Source organism: Papaver somniferum, unplaced genomic scaffold, assembly GCF_003573695.1.
Source record: "Papaver somniferum cultivar HN1 unplaced genomic scaffold, ASM357369v1 unplaced-scaffold_137, whole genome shotgun sequence".
In the NCBI taxonomy this organism is placed as follows: Eukaryota; Viridiplantae; Streptophyta; class Magnoliopsida; order Ranunculales; family Papaveraceae; genus Papaver; species Papaver somniferum.
This window is the reverse complement of record NW_020622934.1, coordinates 7388084-7408444: the sequence shown is the minus strand read 5'-3', so window position 1 is coordinate 7408444 and position 20361 is coordinate 7388084. Positions and strand designations below refer to the sequence as shown.

Below are 20361 nucleotides of genomic sequence, written 5' to 3'. Positions count from 1 at the left end.
GTCACATGAGAGTGAAAGTGAGGCATGAGTTGTGTGCCCGTACAGGTCTGAGAGTAAGTCTATATAAACTCTTTAAGAAGTCAGTTGTGGTTGTTATTTGAATTCAGTCCATAAACGAGAGCTTTACCTAATTCTTCACAATGTAGATATTAGGTTTTCTACTATGGTATCAGAGCTAGGCCCTGTATGCGACATAAAACCCGTGTAATACCTGGAAGACCTACAAGGCAGGGCAACCAAACGGGCAACCATGCATGGATCCACGTTATAGAGGCCTCAAGAGCCCTACACGTGGAGGGGGCATAACGGAGACTAAGTGGAGACTAAGGAAAGTCTTAGTCACATCTTAGTCTCATATTGCTTACTACCTCCTTATGATCCTAATATATAAGGTGTGGAGCCACTCCACTCATTGCCAATTGGTTTTGAGTTGGAAGCCCACACACTGCTATCAAAAAGCGGTCACTTGTTTGAAAACAATGGGTATTTGACTATGTTCAAGTATGAATACAGTTTACACTCAAAATAATAATTGTAAAAACAACTGTATTGTAAAAGAAGCTGATTATTGGGTCGTCACATTCCAATAGAGGGGCGTCACCTAATAGGACAAAAACGGGTCACCCATAAGTAATTTCAAAAATCCCCTATCTAAAATAATTTTATAATGACTAAACAACCCTTAAGTGGTTAGTGCTAATAATCTAATTAACTAATGATTAGATCAATGAATTTCCTTTATAATGAAGAAACTAAATCGGATCAAGTGTTTGTCCTTGTGGGAAGAAAAAGTAGAAAGATAGAAAGGAAATTTTGTAGATTTTTTTTAAAAATCTAGATTTTGGTTCACTCAATCAAAGTGAGTGATTTCGGTGAGAAATTTGATGTGGGTGAACCCTTATACAATCGAGAAACCAAATTTTACTAACCAAATTTGATGTGGGTGAACCCTAGATTTACCCAACCAAACATCATTTTTTTTTAATTTTAAGACCGATTTACGGTTAGATTTTTCCTTTGTAGCCAACCGTAATGCTAATTTACGGTTAGGTGGCGATGAACTCTTAACCGTAACTGGATTTGGGTAAGACCTAATCATAAATCAGTTACAGTAGGGTTTTAATTTTTCGCATCCAACCGTAATTCATCATGCATGTAAACTCGAGTAGTTTTGGAAGATTTATGGTTGGGTTATATCAAGACCCAACCTAACCGTAACCCTCTATTTTGATTGAAGAAAGTGAAGGTCTTCCTTGACCTTTACTGAGGTGATCAAGTCCCAATATTGAGTATATATGAGTGCGCAGTAGTTAGACTCTTTGCCATACTTGTTGTTCGAAAATTTACACTTGATTTTCCCATGTGATTGCTTTCTTTGATTTGCTCATGTTGCTTGAAACAGGTGCCCCTGTTGTTAATTGAAATTGAAACTCAATCTTTTTTGCGGGTAAAGCTGGTAAGTTTAGTTAATACAACATGATGACACATGTTCTGTTATTTGTGGCAAGATATGGATGCATAGAATGCTTATTCACGAGCAGTAGATTTATCTCTCGAGTGTATGTAGGTATTGTATATAATTAGTAACAAAACATGAAAGACAAAATGGGACGGATGAGAGAAACGAGACTACAGAAGGGTATATAGAGGCTACACAGTAAGACATATGGCTTAGCTATATGCTGCCACTTCATGCCACATGTGTCATTATAACATGCACACCAGCAAATTAGATAACATATTTGTCCTTTTAATAGATGATCTTCGTCCCATTTTTTCTGAGTCTTACACTTAGATAATTATCTAGACTTCACATGCTTTTTTGGCCGGTGGTCAGCCACCAAACTATACATAACAACAGATACGTTTTAAGATGGAGAATCCAAACATTTTAAGATTGATTAGCTAGTGTCTGTATATTGATTATTAATCATACTAGATTTCTAAACTTTTTTACTTTCCTGAATATTTTGATTCTAGAGTTACAGGAATAACATTTAATCATACTAGATTTCTTTATCATCATCTTCAGGAATAGCATTTAATAAACAAGTCTTGATTTTCTTGCCTTTAAGATGATCTCTATGTGCATGTGGTACGTTAACCAGCTTGCATATTCACTTGATTTGGAACCAGCCTTGTCGTCATCATTGATATAGATATTGAATTTTACAGAAGCACCAGCAACTACAATGGTATGTGTATATTTATTTGTGCAAAAATGTAGTTACGGAATCCTTTTTTAGATGTACAAACTTCCATGGTCATTGATTATTTATTTCAAACCTATGAGTTGTGCAATGGACTTTCTTTTTTCACTATAAGTTTTTTTTGACTGAAATGGGTATAGTTTATGCAATTGGTTGATAACATTAAAATTATCCCACTGTTTCTTTCAGCTACTTAAGGAAGTCCTTGATTTCACCTTGTTGTATTGGATCATATAAAGGTGGCTAAACAACTATAAGTTCGGTTTTTATTACTAAAGTTTGAAATCCCAATACCATGGCTCCGTAAATCGAGCGGAGTCCAGACACCTCAATGCAACATTTCGAACTTCAGGATTATTCACGTTTGGGTTATACGGCTCCAAAACCCAACCGTAAGAGCATCACGGTTGGTTTCCTAAATATTAAGCCCAAGTGTAAAGCAATTTTCTTTTTCCGGAGTCCAAGAGTATTTACGGCTAGGTCTTGGCTTAGTCGAAGATGACCGTTGAACAATTACGGTTGGTTACCAACCGTAAAAAGATCTTTTAAAATTTGATGACAAATTACCGTTAGGTTTGAACTTAGTCTTAACTAACCTTAAAATACTTACGGTTAAAAATCTCATCAAATCTGATCCCAGAATGTATATATAAATTTGGATTTACGGAAGTTTTTTAAACCCAGGTTAAAAATCTCATCAGATCCCAGAATGTATATATAAATTTGGATTTACGGAAGTTCTTTAAACCCAACCGTAACACATTCAGAATGTGAGGTCGCTAATCGATTGGGATGTGATGTCGTTGGTTGGTGTCACGGGGTTTTTACTAACCTTCTTCTTCTTCCCCTTTTTTAACATAAATTTTAATGGAAAGTTATAAGTTAATCCAAGACGATGAAAACAGTCTACATTTGAGAAAAGGAGAAAAAGTTGATTTGATACTAAAATATACTCCTTTCGTTTCTAAAAGATATGCCGGTTTTTTTCTTGGGTATGTCAAAAAAATAGGTTTGTTTCTATATATGAAAAGTCAAATGTTATGATTTTACTACTATACTCATTGAGGGACCACTTCTCTCTCCTCCTTCTCTAATAACAAATTAGTGGGATCAAAGGATAAATTAAGAAAAAACATGAAAAAGTGACTCCAATGATTAGTTTTCTTAATTTTTGTGAAAACCAAACAAACCTATTTTTAGAAACGGACGAAGTAATTAGATTAGGTTTTTTTGTGGAGGGTAACTTAGGCATTCCCAATTTTCTTAGGATACCCCTAATTAGCTTTTTGATTATTAAAAATCCATGTGAAACTCCTCAATTGGAATGTGAAGCCCCAATAATAGCTATCTTGTAAAAACAACTCGAACTTAAAACCTGTAAGCAACTCAGCCAACTTGAGCTCTGTATCATGTTGAAGCCAAATTGCGGTTGCATAAGAAAAAAGATGTACATGCACAATTACAAAAAGACAACAACATCACAGACAGGTAGACAGACATACAATAGAGCCGCAGAATCTTTCTTTTTATGCTCCTCCTCCTTTCAACTGTTTTAGTGTTTCTTTTTCTTCTTCTCCTCTTCTCTGTATATGCAACAAGTTCGAATTGACAAAATAAACAACAAAAAGAAAATTCGAGCTCCTCTAATCATATGCACAAATCAAATCATAAAGAGTGGCTAGCTTATCTCTTCCGGAGATACCGTACCACCACACTAGTACAAGCAACTGGAGTATTGCCGTTAATCGTTTAGAAGACAAAAAAACCTCCTCTCCTATCTCTACGAAATCCACAATGAAACAACTTATTATTTTATCATCTTTAAACCAATATGTATTTACTTGCCATACCCACTACTTTTCTTCTTCCCTGCCGTAGAGACTGGCTGTCGCCCGTTCTTGTGAAGAGGTGGGCCGACTCCATTTGACATCTTACGAGACGGTGATGCGGTGGCAAGTGATGGAATCGAAGAACTCTTATTTACAGGACTATGATCTGGGATCCTTCCAGGAATTTGGCTAGGTTTCCTCAACTTGGAACCAAGGCTAGTAGGTACACTGGAAACTCTAGGAATATGTTGTTGATATAGCAAATCTGGTTCTGAGGTAGAGTCACTAGTTAAGGCGTCTATGTCTGAATCATCAGGTGTACCCATCTCAGACCGTGTTCCTGTAACTCCATTACATTTTTGTTCTGGATGGTTTTTCGTATTAGATTTTTGGTAGAAGAGTTCGGGCAACTTACTGTTGACAGCGTCCCAATGTCCTTGAGCTGGGGATTCTTTTCCATTGGCCATTTCTAGTTTGTTCACCATCACTTTATCAACCCAATCTTTAGATGCTAATTCTTTCTCGTCTGCAGCTTGCTTACGGGCAGCAGCAGCGCCTTTGACAATTTCAGAATATAAAGGTAATGACCCGTTAGTAGGTGATCGGACGTATTCAAATTCAGAGACAGATAGTTCAGGTCTGGAGCCATGAATATAAAGAGGAATTTCAGGTTTGGATCCATGAGTGTAGACAGGAGTTTCAGGCTTAGATCCATGTAAAGATAATGACCCGCCGATATTCTTTGTTGTGAGTGGTATTTCAGGGGTGGAGGATATTGAACTCGAGGATACTGAGCGTGTCAAGTTCCCTCCTGATTCTCCCCCATCTTTTCTTGCCAAGGCAGCCTTGAGCCTAGAAATCTTCAAAATGAGAACAGAAATTAACTTTTGCCAGTATAAGATAAAATTGAGGCATTCCCTCCAAATAACGAAAGAAGAAAGGAGAGTGTGAAAACCTGTTCTTTGAGCTCTTTGACGTCTCCACTTTCTGTGTTAGATTTGGCCGCACCAAGCTCGACGGTAGCAACCCGCTCAGCAAACTTGAGTGTGCTTAGTGTTTCTAGAACAGCATCAGGATCAGGGGTTATGTGCACGAACATGAGTGTCTTGGCTTGTCCACCTTAATTTACATGTTAAGGAAAAAGATGATAAGTCCGAGAGACTTGTTACGGCTAGCGGTTGTTGAAATTATATAACTCTTACCAAGAGAATCTTGAAGGAGCTGTGTAAGTTTGCTATTCCTATAAGGAACATGAGCATTCTTTTGGGCAAGAGAAGCGATAACATCTCCTAGAGCAGAAAGAGATTTGTTGATATGAAGTGCTTCCTTGAGTCTATCTCCTGTTACTTCTGATTTGTTGACTCTCTCACTTCCTGCTAGGTCTACCAAATGCATACACCCGCGGAGAGTGTTTCCAGATGTCAAGTCTTTTCCTTGAACATGAACGGTTAGACAGCTGCACAGGGATTTTGGATTAAACATAGACACTAGTCTCCAGAGTGAGCAGAATGGCTTATGTGTTGTGTAAAAATAAAAACAAAATAATGCATATATATATACCTGTGAGAGCGACTACTTCGGTCATTGAGGGCCGTCGAGCTAACGGCACGGTTCCTTTGCCCAGCATTCATCAGCTCAATAACATCGGATGTTGATGTAACTGGTACGAGGTTTGCATCCGGCACGTTAAGCCCCTGAGAACTGTTTCGAATTTCCAATGTGTTTATAGGTTAAAGAATTCCAGTTCCATGATGAAAAATGTAAAAGAAAACTCAAAACTCCATGAAGAAAAAGTGGGAAAATACTGAATTAAGACGATAAAATGTGCCAAGGATATTTTTTGTTAAGTCCATCGGAGACTAGAAGATCTCTAACTTGCTCATTATATATCTCCATCATCTGTACAGAAACTTCGTAACGGAATGTCTCCTTCCTTTCCTCTGACAGATAAAATAAGTCATTCAACGCCCTGAAATTCACACCTTGGGTCTCCTCTGTAAGTTCATTAGGTCCTGTCTGAATATGTTAACCACATGGATCAACAAACAGTTATTCTCTATCAAACATCCTATACCTGACTGTCTGAATTTTTATCAACACATTGGACTATTCAAGCACAACTACTACTTTAAACAGGAGAACATGCATTAGCATTATGTTATCTTTTGATTTCGTAACTGTTAGAATAATGACTCACCATAGTGTGAGTTTTCCCTGATCCTGTTTGGCCATAAGCAAATATGCAAACGTTAAACCCATCTAGAACGGATCGGATCAGTGGCTGGGTATCCAAAAAGACCTCCTCTGCAATTAATAAAAACAACAATTAGTCTTTGCAAAAGCATACATTATGCTAGTGGGAAACATGATGTGGTTAAAAGCAACCTTGAGTTGCGGATGGACCAAAAACTTTGTTGAATGTGAACGATTTGCGTGCTTCTTTGCCATTCTTAGAAAGGGTGATAATTTCAATGCTCCCCTCATCTATGTGATCGACAATACTTGATCGGCCTGCTTGTCCAGGTAAAAAGGGTCTCACTCGGCAGTAAACCCTTATGCTTCCTAATAGACAGATAAAACGACACTCATAACTTCTTGTGCATAACTTCTCTTAGATCACAAGTAAAAGCATATTATGGTAATGCAACTGGTAAATTTACCTTTAAGATCTTGTACTTGGTTGTATAACTTACGGTTCTCCTCCAAAACTCTATGGTATCTGGAAGCAGCATGCGTTAAAACATTCAAGTGCTTACCTGTTGAGAAGTGAACTCAATGTTAAGAGAAAAATTATGCATGTCAAGAAACTAATGTAAGAAGAAGGCAAAAGTGTCATACCGAGATCATTGAACTCTTCACGGAATTTTATTTGAATGTGCTGCATACCCTCCTTTGTATTATGAAGTGCATGTTTTAGTTCCTTAACATTTCGCTTTTGTTGATCGAGGAGTTGTTGCTTTAAAAGTTGGCTGTTTTTATTATTAAGCCTCAGCTCCTCCTCTTTCCTAATCTTTTCCCTCTCTTCAGCGATAACCTTTTCCTTGAGTTCTTCGTACACCCTACGCCTTACTTCTTCTTCATCAATAAGCTTTTGCTTCATATGTTCATCTTTCCTTATCTCCTCTAAGGTACATACTTCTTCGCTTTGTGTTATCTCACTGGCACTTTCTTTGTTGCCTTCTTCTGCCTCTGTAGCAATTTTTTGATCGACTATCTCAGGACTATTTTCTTCAGCATCTTTCTCTATGTCCATGTTTTCAACATGAGAGGTCCCAACAGCTGACTTGTCGTCATCGACTGCTGCTGCATCCTCTGGAGGTGTTTTCATCTGTTTAATCGTGTTTTAGTTGGTTAGCATAGAGTTTTGATTGCTACTTTACAACTGTCAGACACTTTCTACATTATCTAACTAAAAGGTTTTGATGTAAGAATATACCTTCATTTCACCAGAAGTTGTTTCAGGGAGCGATTTGTCACCGTCAGGTACAACTAAACCATCTAGAGTTGTTTCCATCTGCACAAATGTAAATGTGAGCAAACATAAGATAAACATCAATAGTACAAAGAATCCTAAACTTATTAGACAATCATAGAATTTCAGAACAGATAAAGCCTTACCACTGCATTGTGGCTTTTAAGGCGACGCTCAAACTCCTCCATAACCTTACTTATCATGGATTCTACAAGCTTCAATTAACAAAACACATAAAATATTTGTTTAGACTTGTCTTGGTTGATATTAGAATTGTTAACAGAATCATGGAGAGGAACATTCTTTCCTACCATTGGAACTTCTTCAGGCTTCTTATCGCACAAAGCGGCACGAACAAGGGCATTCAAAGAATTACTAGTGACCTGCAAATAAAGTTGACAGCCATTTCGCTTAAAAAAATTACATATTATTGACTCTGGCAAGGGACTGCTTGGCACCAAAATAGTAAAGCTTACCTACCATTTCAGTTACAGGTTCATCCGCCAGATCATCATTTGAGTTCTCAGCATCTTCCAATAACTTTTCATCCGTCGACTGAGTCCTCGACAATGAAGTCATGAAAAGATCTGAATTTCTCCGGACTATTTTCCCCGACGTATTAGATTTCGAAGTCCCAGCAAATTTCCACAAACTATTCCCACCATTTTGTTTCCAGTCACTATATGATTTCAGTGCTAAAACACAATTCACTATCCTTCCAGATTTTCCTCCCTACAAGAAGTTGAACCGAAAAAAATCCGAAACTCAACATGTTAACAACCATAAGCTGAATACAAACAAATACCAACACCAAAAAAGAAACAGCTCGACTGCCTAGATATTGACCCATATTCCCCCACCACACTAACATATCTCACCTGTTCAAAATCAGATGGTTCGAACACTGGAATACCAATCTCTTGCACGGTATCAAGGAAATTTCGCACATTCTCAAAGTACTGATACGCTGATAAAGCAGATCCTCCATCAGGTACTGGAATGGCTGGTTTCTCGACCACCTAAAAACATCATATTTAACAGTGACTTAAAACATAGTTATCACAAAATGCAAATGTGTTGCAGGTGTAATCTATCAAATTATCGTTATTTACCCTTGGAACGGATCCAGGATCAACTTTGTTAAGTGCACTACAAAGAATGATACCACTTCTTAATCCAAGTCTAAATTCTTCTTCTGATGGTTCTTCCGGTAAATCTTTCGATAATACGAATCCGACCGTCTTTCTTAGCCATGCTGCTGCTTCATATCTCCTCAATGCTGCAATAATCCCATTATCGAATTTCATTAAAAAAGAAAACCAAAAACGCTATTCAAATTCCCTCAGTTTTTCATAGGAATCTCCACTGAAATCAAGAAAAAGAAAAGGGTACCTGATTCTTCTGCTTTTCTCGAAACCATATCGATGTTTCTAACACGACTTCCATTTTGCTTAAGTACATCTTCAACGACAGAAGCTACAGAGAATGGTATAGTAACTGCTTTTGCCATTAAATCCAAGAATTGAAAACAGAATTTTTACCACCAAAGTTTCATGAAAAATGTCAAACTTTTTCACAAGAATCAAACCCAAAATAGAAAATTTGAGTGACCCATTAAAGATTTTCAACAATGTAACCTAATGTATGAATAATTCTATCAATTAGACAAAGAAAATTGAAAGAATTAGAAATCCCCTGTGTTTTTACCCTATTTTCCCAAGTTACTGAACCTTGTTCTTTTTATGACAATCATCAGAGTTTGTTGTAATGAGATGGGTTTACAAATGAATTTAGAAAAGAGAAACAGAGATTTTAAAATAGAAAAGTTGTAATTATGAAAGCTCTGTTTCTCTTCTGTCTTTTTTTTCCCTTTTTCTTGTTTTCTCGTTTTCTTTTGTTTTTCTAAAACGTGAAGAAAACAGTAGTACCGAACCTTACTCCGAATCTATTGATGAAAATAACGGTTTTTCTAAGTTTAGGAAAATGTATTTAAAACACTAGTTTTCCTCTTTTTTGCCTCCATGAGATTTCGGCTTTGCCTAAAATTTGTGTGATATTTTGGGATTACTATGCCAGAATAGATGTCATAGCCTCATACGAAAACTCCCCCACCCCAACCCCATTTACCACCGGTGATGTGATTCACTTGATACTATCCCATTGCAAGACCACATTCTGATTTTTTTTCTTCTTCTTTAGTGTTGGAATGGTTTCTAGTATCTTGGAAATCAATGTTTTCTTTCTTGCCATACAAAACTAAGGGAGGGTTGATTGACATGTGGAGGATCGTCGTGCGACCGTCTCTTTTACATTTTTATTCTCTGATGCAAAATTTCAATGGAATAGTTCTCTTCTTTTAGTTTTAATCGTAATAACTTAGAAGAGAAAAATCCTAATAATTTATGAATGCATACGTGACAATACTTTACAATTCAAAAAAGGTACATTGTATGGCCGATCATTTTGTTGCCGTGTTTGGAACTTTGATTATTAAGTTTGATTAGTTGGTTAATTAATAGGGGGAAAGCTATTTTTACTAGGAGGAAAGCTGAATTTTTGGGGTGGAATTAAAAAAAAATTTTCACCCATCAATGAACTCTTTTACTTCGCTTTTTAATTTTAACTTTTGATATGATTTTGATCAATTATATCCAAATTCGTGCAACCCAAAAATTAAAGTGCGTGATTACCCCTTTTCTATTGGGCACGTTTGCATCCCAACTTATAGAATGTACCTATTGTTCTTTGTAAAATCAATTATTTCCGGTGGAAGTGAACCGTGGAAATGAAATGTATATAGATGAAACATGATTTGTGTTGGCTAAATAAGCTCCCGAATTTAGTATTGTACGTCTTGTCCTCTGTTGTTCAGAATACATGTTCTTGCCATTGGTACTTGCAATAGATTTCAATGTACGACCCTCGGAAATGGTATATCTCCAAAATAGGTCATTCTAGATAAATGCCGATCGATGTTATGATAGAAACACAAAGCACAATTGTATTGGATCAGTTATTTGTTAACTAAATTCTAGTGATTCTCATAAAGTCTTGCCGACATATGTTGGATTTCCAATCCATCTCTTATTAAATAGAGATACTAAAGGAGAGAAAATTTTTAAATTTTTAACCCAAATTTAGCTTTCCTCCCAGTAAAGTGACTTTCCCCCTATTAATTATCTTATTTTATTGATTTGGCATCCTAACACCTGAATTATAACCCGTGTATGTTTCCACCCCAACATTTTCTTACCATACAAAATTTTTAAGGGGAAATTAGGGGAGACCCAAAAAAAAAATATTCTCAGGTCCACAATTAATTTTAGGTACCGTGACACCCATAATTATATGAAATTATTAAAAATGTATGCATGACGGATTATGCATCCGCATGACGGATTATGCATCAGGGGTATAATTGGCAACGCAACTTGGATATAACATATTTAAAAATCCGCGCTTTGGAATTTTACAAATTTTATATCGTTGGAAATCTTTTTAAGAGAGCTACGCAACGAGTACAAACAACAATATTAAATTTTTGTTTTTCACGAAAAAATCGGAGGTGATCATCATCTTAGGCAAAATTTCGAAAACTGACTACATAACCATTATGCAGCCACCAAAAAAGATGCATAACACATTCTGCAGACGCATAACTAATTATGCAACCATTTTCTCGACTGCATAACAAATTATGCATCTGCATAACAAAGTTATGCATCTATAACAGTTATGTAGCCATTGTTTTGGTTGATTTTAGTGCGTACATAAAAAATTGATGCATAATGCATTATGCAAACATATTTTCGGATGCATAACAGGTTATGCATCTATTTTCTCGATGCATAAAAGATTGTGCAACAAATTTCTCGATGCATAATGCATTATGCAACAATATTTTCGGATGCATAACAGGTTATGCATCAATTTTCACGACTGCATAACATGTTATGCAGATATTATTGTAGGTGCATGACAAGTTGTGCAGTCTTTGTTTTTGTTGGTTTCAATAGTGACGAAAAAGTTGATGCATAACGTGCTATGCAACCGTTTCTGGACTGCATAACAAGTTATGCGAAAAATTTTGTAGATGCATAATAGGTTATGCATCAATTTTCATAGCTGCATAACAACTTAAAACAACACCCAACAGACTAAAAACCAAATCTGATCTTGACATGTTATGCAGTCATAACAACGTGTCATGCATAACTAGCCACCAACTTCACAGTTCCCCATATATATCTCGACAAAAATCAGACTCTTCAATCTCGGACAACAAGCACACCCTCATATCCATTGTTGCAGACGTAGAATAAAACATCATAGATTCAAGTCAAATCCTGGCAGCAAACCAAGCTGCCGTTGATAATGCTTCTTCTGTCAAAACCTGATGTGCTAAATCCTGTAATGTCGCACCATAAACCGCCTCCAACAATCCTTGTTCGATACAAACACTAAACACCACCAATCTGCAGCCATTCATCTCATAAAACTGACGGCAGCTACACTCTTTCTTAGCTATTTTCAAGGACCCAAACTCTATCTGATGCTGAAACAAATTGGTACCCAAGTTAGATCACCCTAATGGCTTCTAATTAACGCCACATCCGCTGCAAACAACCCTTGTACTCATCCCACAAACGCACAACAAACTAGCAAGGAAACGGTGCGGTCAAGCAGCTGCAGCTGGTTATGTTCTTGTTGTTTAGCCTTGACCAAATCTTCCACATCACTAACCAAATTTTCGAATCACTCTGCACCCTTTTCTTCCTTCTTTTCTCACTGCCAGATTTGTACCAAACCCTCACCATAGACAACATGTATCCTTCGATATCTTGCTGGTTTCAAACCCACGGCAACAGCACACATCACCCACACAAACATCTGCAGCAACATCTGTTTCTTCTCATCTTCTTACACGACCCAGATAATCAACAATGCCCATAGCATCAACCATTGTAACAGCTGCGAACTAGGTGGTAATAAGATGGTGGTTCAACTTTTCTGTCGAACAGTTGATATACGCTACCTGATGGTGTTGTTGTATGTTGAGAAACCATCTCCTTCAGCTCTCCAATTCCTGCAATTTCACATTCAACATAGCCCAATAACTCCACTTCTTTCAGGAATTATAAACCAGACTCATTCATCATCATTTACTGTCACAATCAACCACAGCAACAACATCTCCTGGACAGAGAAAAGAGGGGATGTAAGAAATTCTTCTTTCCTGGCTCTCTTGAGTTAAAATACAACTCAAACTTCTACATCATCTCGAGCTCCCGATTCTTCGAACACAACCACCAAAACCCATTTAATCAATCAGTCCCAGATCCCCTTTTCTTTGTTGATTTCAGTTTTGCAACTTCACCAAATTCCTTATCTGATCTTCTAAAACTTCATTCATAATCAATTACATCAACAGATCAGACCCTAACTTCTTCCTCTCAAACATTACCTCAACCGTAGATGATTCGAAACACAAACGAACCCTTGAATACACCCAATCCAGTTGACAAACGGACCCAACTTGGTTGCTGCAATTTCTAATCTCAATCGAGATTTTGGACTCCGTCGATAGATAGGAAAGAAAGTTGTAGGGAGATACGAATCTGAGAAGAAGAAGAAGAAAAAAAAAAAAGACCGAAACATAATTTCAGAAATTATGGGTTTGAGAATAATTTTCTTCCAGAAAATGGGTGCGCGCCTGTGTTTTTATGAGCGTGGGTTTCATAGTAGAAAAGTCTGGGAGAATGGGTCTCCCTGTAGTTTTCACAATTTTTAAAGATTTTTTTAGCCCACTTATATGAATCAGTCCAATCCAATTAAAATATTCTTAAGGCACTGATATCCTCCGATTTTAATCATAACTAGTATAACCGTGGCCACGGTGGGTGGGTCGACCGAAGAAGAATCTGAAGATAGGGACTATCTGCGACTACTTTCGCTCTATTTACGGAAAAGTGATATTTTCGCTCTGTTTAGGAAAAAGTAATACTTTCGCCCCATCTCAGAAAAGTGATACTTTCGTCCCATTTCAGAAAAAATGATACTTTCGCTCTGTTCCAGTATCACTTTTTCCTAAACAGCGCGAAAGTATCACTTTTCCTGAAACGGAATGTGAAACTATCACTTTTTCTGAAACGAAAAATTAGTAATCCATAAACCAAATATGGTTGCATGATGTGTAATGCATCTTTTGTGGTGGTTTGCATGATGGCTATGCATTCAATTTTCGAGACTTGTGCCTAAAATGAAAGTATCACTTTTCTTGAAACGGAGGGAGTACATCGTTTTATTAGTTGAAACGGAAAATTAGTTGATGCATAAACCAAAATATGACTACATAAAGTATTATGGATCCTTTCCGGCGGTTCGCATAATTAAATATACATTTAATTTTCTAAAATTATGTCTAAAATGAAAACATACCTCCGAATTTTTCATAAAAAATCTAGATTTGATATTGTTGTTTGTACTCATTGCGTAGCTTTTTTTATTAGCTTTTCGACGAGATAAAATTTGTAAAATTCCAAGGTACGAATTTTTAGATATGTTATATTAAAGTTTGCTTTCCGATTATACCCCTAAAAAAGATACATAAGGAGTTATAGTAATTGAACTAAAGGGGAAGAATAATAGTGTCAAGTGAGAAAGACCAATCATGGACACCAAATCCAATTTTTTTGTGTCAATTGATGACTTACAATTTACAAAATAGTGGTTATATAAAGTGAAAACTACAGGGAGACCCATTTTTCAGTTTTTCTCCACTGTGAAACCCACGTCCAAAAAAACTCAGGCGCGCACCCATTTTCTGGGAGAAAATTTCTCACAAACCCAGAATTTATAAAATTATGTTCCCATATTTTTCTTCTTCTACTACTCCCGACGAACTATCTTTCTTCTTCTTCGATTCCTTTTCTTAACTCTTCTCTTTACTTTGAGTTTCAGATCTGGTGGTTTTTAAACGAAAATTTTGGAAAATTATTCATAAAAAATTTGATTGTTCTTCGATAAGAGTCATGGACCTCATTCCTTAGAGCATTCATGGACCTTCTGGTTCGACAATACTTAGTTTAAATCCAAACAAGCCACTTGGGGAAGCTCCATTCTCCCCATCCATACCTTCTCCATAGTCGAAGATTTCCGGGGTTTGTTTCTTTTACATCTCAATTGATTAGAAAATTTTGTTGTAGCTAGGTTAAAATTGACTTGCGATTCTTAATTTTCTTTTGTTTGCAAATTCTTCTTAGCCTTTACAACAACATACATCATCCGTGTAAGTTGGGCATTGGAGTAGATTTCCACTGTTCCAAGTTCAAAATTGAGCCAAAATGGGAGGACCCTGTTTGTGCAAATGGGGGAAAGTGGACCATAAGAGCAACTGCAGTGGATGACTAAACTCAAATTTGGTGTCGAGTGGGCTGGCGTAGTGGGACGGACCATCGATCAAAATTTGATCAAAGAGTAAAACTCGGACCAAATTTGGTCGGCGATTAAGACCAAATCCAAATATAGTCGGGCGTTTATATAATGTCCGCCTACCCGACGGGCGTTGGTATAATGTCCGCTTGTAGCCGCGCGTTCGTAAAGTTAACGCCTGATGCAGGGCGTTGGTATAATGTCCGTCTGGATGGGGTGTTGGTATAATGTCCGCCTGGATGGGGCGTACGTAAAGTTAACGCCGGACACCCAGGCGTTGATATAGTCATGATCCCACCTTCACGAAGTTTTGAAAACTTTGCTTGGGGCGTTGTCTTTATCAACGCCCCATTTTTTTTTTTTTTGAACCCGGGCGAACGTATAATCTCCGTCCCACACACAGGCGTTGCTATAGTTCACGCCCCATACAGGCGTTATCTTTATCAACGTCCCATACCAGGCGTTATCTTTATCAATGCCCCATGCCAGGCGTAATCTTTATCTACGCTGGACGATGAAGCGGACTTTATATCAACGCGCGACCAAATTTACTCGTCACCCGCTACGCCACATGACGGACTAAACCCAAATTTGATCTTTTTTTTTAGTCTTTGGTCTTTAGTTATGCTCGCACCACTGTGGACGCTCTAAGTTCACCTAAAGAGAAGGCTGGTACAATGTGGTTGTATACGATATGATTCATGTATACTTTTAGGGTTTCTTTAACAAAGCAATGTCCAGACTGTTTAAGCTATTTTTACTAATTAATGATATAAGAGCGTCCATTTTTATTAGCTGTTGGCGATGATTGGAGAGCAATTCAACCATGGCGACGATATATGTGGAGATGTTGTTAATGTTCGGGGTAAGCAGGAAAAAATAGCACTATGGACCAAGAATGCTTCAAATGAAGCCACTCAGGTGCGTATGTCATTGATGTTTCAAATGATTACCCCAAATTCGACTACAAGCCGCTGTCGTTCATATTTCTTTAGGCTGTGAACTAAGCAGCAACATCAGCTGTCGTTCACATTTCTTCAAATCCTAGTACAAGCAGTTGTCGTTCACATTTCTTTAGGCTGTGAACTAAGAAGCAACATCAGCAACGACCATGGATCTGTGGGGTTTTGAGGCATGCAGATTGATGGCTTGTGGCAGTAGAGATACGGATGATAAGGAAATCAAATAGATGGCTGGAAATCGATTTGTTCTTAAGTGGGATTCATTGGCGGCAGCAAGGCTAGCTATTCGGATAAACTCAGTCGTGAATGGAGTTGGGGTAAGCAATACTGGATGAGTCAGGAAGAAGATTTAATTGCGAGAGGTGGTGATTCTCAAATACAGGGAGGAGATTGAGTTAGTGCTAGTAAAGCTGCAACATAAGAATACAGGGAGATGCAACTGCAGGGATTGAGCTGAGCTACTATAAATGGATGCAGCTACAGGTGGAAGTGCTTTACAACAACTGATTAGATCTAAAAGGATGCTGCAGTGGCAAGGCAAAGGAGATGGAAGTGCAAATGGGTTTGGTGTGCGTGTGACGTGCATTTAAAAGAAAATGGAGGTGTGACTAGTGATGCATAACAGGTTATGCATCTACAAAATTTGTTGCATAACTTGTTATGCATCTACAAAATTGGTTACATAACACGTTCTGCAACTTTTTTTTTCATAACTTGCAGTCCAGAAAATGGTCGCATAACACGTTATGCAGCTACTTTTTTCTTAGTATTGAAACCAACAAAAATTAAGGTTGCGTAACTTGTCATGCACCTACAATAATATCTACATAACATGTTATGCAGTTGCGAAAATATGACTGAATAATGCATTATGCATCGAGAAAATTGTTGCACAATCTTTTATGCATCGAGAAAATAGATGCATAACCTGATATGCATCCGTAAATATGGATGCATACTGCATTATGCATCAATTTTTTTTATGTACGGACTAAAATCAACCAAAATAATGGTTACATAACTTGTTATAGATGCATAACTTTGTTATCCAAATGCATAATTTGTTATGCAGTGGAGAAAATGGTTGCATAATTTGTTATGCGTCTGCATAATGTGTTACGCATCTTTTTTGGTGGCTGCATAATGATTATGTATCAAGTTTTCGAAAATTTTGCTTAAAATGATGATCACCTCCGATTTTTTCGTGATTTTTTTTTTGATATTCTTGTTTGTACTCGTTGCGTAGCTCTCTTAAAAATATTTCCAACGATATAAAATTTATAAAATTCCAAGGTACGGATTTTTAGATATGTTATATCCAAGTTGCGTTGCCAATTATACCCCTGATGCATAACTCGTCATGCTGATGCATAATCCGTCATGCAGACATTTTTAATAATTTCATATAATTATGGGTGTCACGGAACTAAAAATTAATTTTGGGCCTGACAATGAGAATATTTTTTTTTGGGCATGCGCCTAATTTTCCCAAGTGAAAACTACACACAAACCCATTTTTCAGTTTTGTTCCGCTATGAAACCCATGCCCAGAAAAACTCAGCCGCGCATCCATATTCTGTGAGAAAATTTCTCACAAACCCAAAATTTATAAAATTATGTTTCGTCTTCTTCTACTCCCGACAAACTATCTTTCTTCTTTCGGAATTCTTTTTTCTTTTCCGTACGAACTCTGAAGTAATCCCGATAATTTGTCGTTGATGTTTACAAGGGTTAGAAGATGATTTGAAGTTTGAGAATTGTTTCCTTTGAACTTAGTTGTGGATGTTGTTACGAAGAGAAAGTTAGGTCTGGAATTTTGAGTTGGATTTACGCTGATGAGATTCAACAGGAGAAGGAATAATCTATTTGAGTTGAAGCTACAGAGATAATAGAAGTTAGAGCTGCGAGAAGATGTTGTAGCAATGGCAGAAGCAAGAGTTGTTGCTTATGATTCTGGAAAGAGTCAGTTGCTGCTGACGTCTTCCGGTGAGTTTTAGTTTTTTCTTTCATTTTGGTTTATGTGATTTGATTTGGCTTTTTCCATTTGCCTTTTGATATAATCTCAATTATCTAAAGTCTAAACTGTTACACGTCCATGCATAAGATTGAACCAAAAAAATTTGAGAGGAGAAGAAGGATTAGAAATAAAATCCTTGGTTATCTCCTGGAGATGAGTGATTTTCATTGACCCAGCGAACTCCACTAGGATTTTGATTAGTACAAGGAGGTAAAGCTGTAACGTGGAGACACATTTCGTAGGACAACTCAGATATATGTATAAGTAGGTAGGTACGTACATACATACGGTCCCATCGTAACACGCGACTTGGTGCCGCATCATGTACATCATTCATACTGTAGTTTAAACTTCTCACTGGAAAATCTGCAATCCATTCAATCAGTGGTGGTGACGAGGTCATTCACTTAGTTCGATGGGTTCACTCCGTGGTTAGAGAAGAATGGACAGCAGAAGTATTTGACATGGAACTAATGAGGTATCCAAACATAGAAGAAGAGATGGTAGAAATGTTACAGGCAGCAATGACTTGTGTTTCCAGAGTGCCTGATCAAAGACCAAAAATAACAGATGTAGTAAAAATGGTAGAAGATATCCGCCGCATCGATACAGGAAACAGACCTTCCACTGAAGGTGGATCAGGGGTCTCAACACCTTATGCTTCCACTTCCGCTCCCATGCCTCAGTTGTTTTCATTGAATTTCAGCTGAGTTGAAGTTAGGTAACAAATGCATAATGGTTTTCACTGAATTGCAGCTGTTTTGACTGCATAACCTGTCAAGCAGTCGAGAAAATATCTGCGTAATATGTTATGCAGCCGTGAAATTGGATGCACAACCTATTATGCATCTACAAAATTTGTTGTATAACTTGGTATGCAGTCCAGAAAACGGTTACAAAACACGTTATGCAACAACTTTTTCGTCACTATTAAAACTAACAAAAACAAAGAGTGCATAACTTGTCATGCACCTACAATAATATCTGCATAACATATTATGCAGTCGCGAAAATGGATGCATAACCTATTATGCATCCGAAAATATAGTTGCATATGCATTATGCACCGAGAAATTTGTCGCACAATCTTTTATGCATCGAGAAAATAGATGCATTATGCATCAATTTTTTATGTACGCACTAACACAATGACTACATAACTTGTTATAGATGCATAACAAAGTTATGCAGTGGAGAAAATGGTTGCATAATTCGTTATGCGTCTGCAGAATGTGTTATGCATCTTTTTTGGTGGCTCCATAATGGTTATGTATCAAGTTTCCAAAAATTTTGTCTAAAATGATGATCATCTCCGATTTTTTCGTGAAAAACAAAAATTTGATATTCTTGTTTGTACTCGTTGCGTAGCTCTCTTAAAAATATTTCCAACGATATAAAATTTGTAAAATTCCAAGGCGCGAATTTTTAGATATGTTATATCCAAGTTGCGTTGCCAAGTATACCCCTGATGCATAACCCGTCATGCGGATGCATAATCCGTCATGCAGACAATTTTAATATTTTCATATAATTATGGGTGTCACAGAACTAAAAATTAATTGTGAGCCTGACAATGAAAATATTATTTTTTTTGGGTCTGCGCCTTATTTTCCCTTTTACCAAGATTTTTCATCGCTTCATTCGGTCGGCCCAATTAGCCCACTCATGAGACAATTTTCAGGCTACTTGATTATATACTTGTTTAAAAGCGAAAGAATTTCTTCTTCCCAACACAATTATTTTTCATTTTTCCTTTGTAAACTATAAAAAAAAATTAGTCATCCTCTTGTTAATGATTTTGTTCGTTTTAACTTTTAGTATCTATTTATCTAGTGAATCATAATTGTTTACAAAAATTAACGGCCTTTGGCCGCTTTGTAATCTAATGACATTCCATCTTTACCCAACGCAAAATTCTAGGTCCGTCCCTGATCTTCCTCCTCCTCTGGGGTAGATATCTATTATTGTTATTGGATTTCTGGATCCACTTCTTGTTTAGTTGGCATTTTCATGCTAGATTACTCTTGTAAGCTTACTTATGTTGCAACACTCATCATAATGTTTGTTTTGCAGAAGTAGGAAAACTGCACGGAATAAGGATTGCCCTTACAAAGACAGCAGATTTAAAGTTTAGTCATATGTTGTCAGAGAGTGATGCTCGTGTCTTAACAGAAAAGATCAACTTAAAGGACTTTGATGGTTCTTCCACTACTAATGCTCAGTGGAAAGCTACACAATTTCCGCACTAGCTATTTGAAGTATAAGTTTTTCCCTAAGGACTACAATTTGGGAGCTCATACTATGCCATGTCTGACCAAGGAAAGGAAAGGAAAGAAAAGAAAAAGTTCATTCTGCTAATATGGGTTACCAATTTGTTTAGGGTGTAGCATATCAAAAATAAATGGTTCGTGTCTCATATTTAATTTGGTACACCGCCAGG

General features: G+C 37.1%; 1 protein-coding gene across 1 annotated transcript; it reads right to left on the bottom strand.

The window, feature by feature from the left end:
• Positions 1-3500: 3500 nt before the first annotated feature.
• On the bottom strand, positions 3501-9406 carry LOC113334854 (kinesin-like protein KIN-14I). Its single transcript, XM_026581078.1, has 16 exons — positions 8904-9406; positions 8624-8790; positions 8390-8530; positions 7992-8243; positions 7823-7894; positions 7658-7726; positions 7476-7553; positions 6878-7367; positions 6700-6795; positions 6425-6601; positions 6237-6343; positions 5877-6055; positions 5600-5758; positions 5242-5495; positions 4995-5158; positions 3501-4899 (listed from the first exon to the last, which is right to left on the bottom strand). The coding sequence occupies exons 1-16, from the start codon at positions 9019-9021 to the stop codon at positions 4048-4050; spliced, it is 3375 nt and encodes a 1124-aa protein (XP_026436863.1). The 5' UTR covers positions 9022-9406; the 3' UTR covers positions 3501-4047.
• Between the last annotated feature and the right edge of the window lie 10955 nt (positions 9407-20361).

Coding starts and splice junctions, on each gene's coding strand:
- LOC113334854 (XM_026581078.1), bottom strand. CDS start 9,021: ATGGCAAAAGCAGTTACTATACCATTCTCTGTAGCTTCTGTCGTTGAA. Junction 7,554..7,657: donor TTAAAAGCCACAATGCAGTG/GTAAGGCTTTAT, acceptor ACATTTGTGCAG/ATGGAAACAACTCTAGATGG. Junction 4,900..4,994: donor TCAAAGAGCTCAAAGAACAG/GTTTTCACACTC, acceptor CTCATTTTGAAG/ATTTCTAGGCTCAAGGCTGC.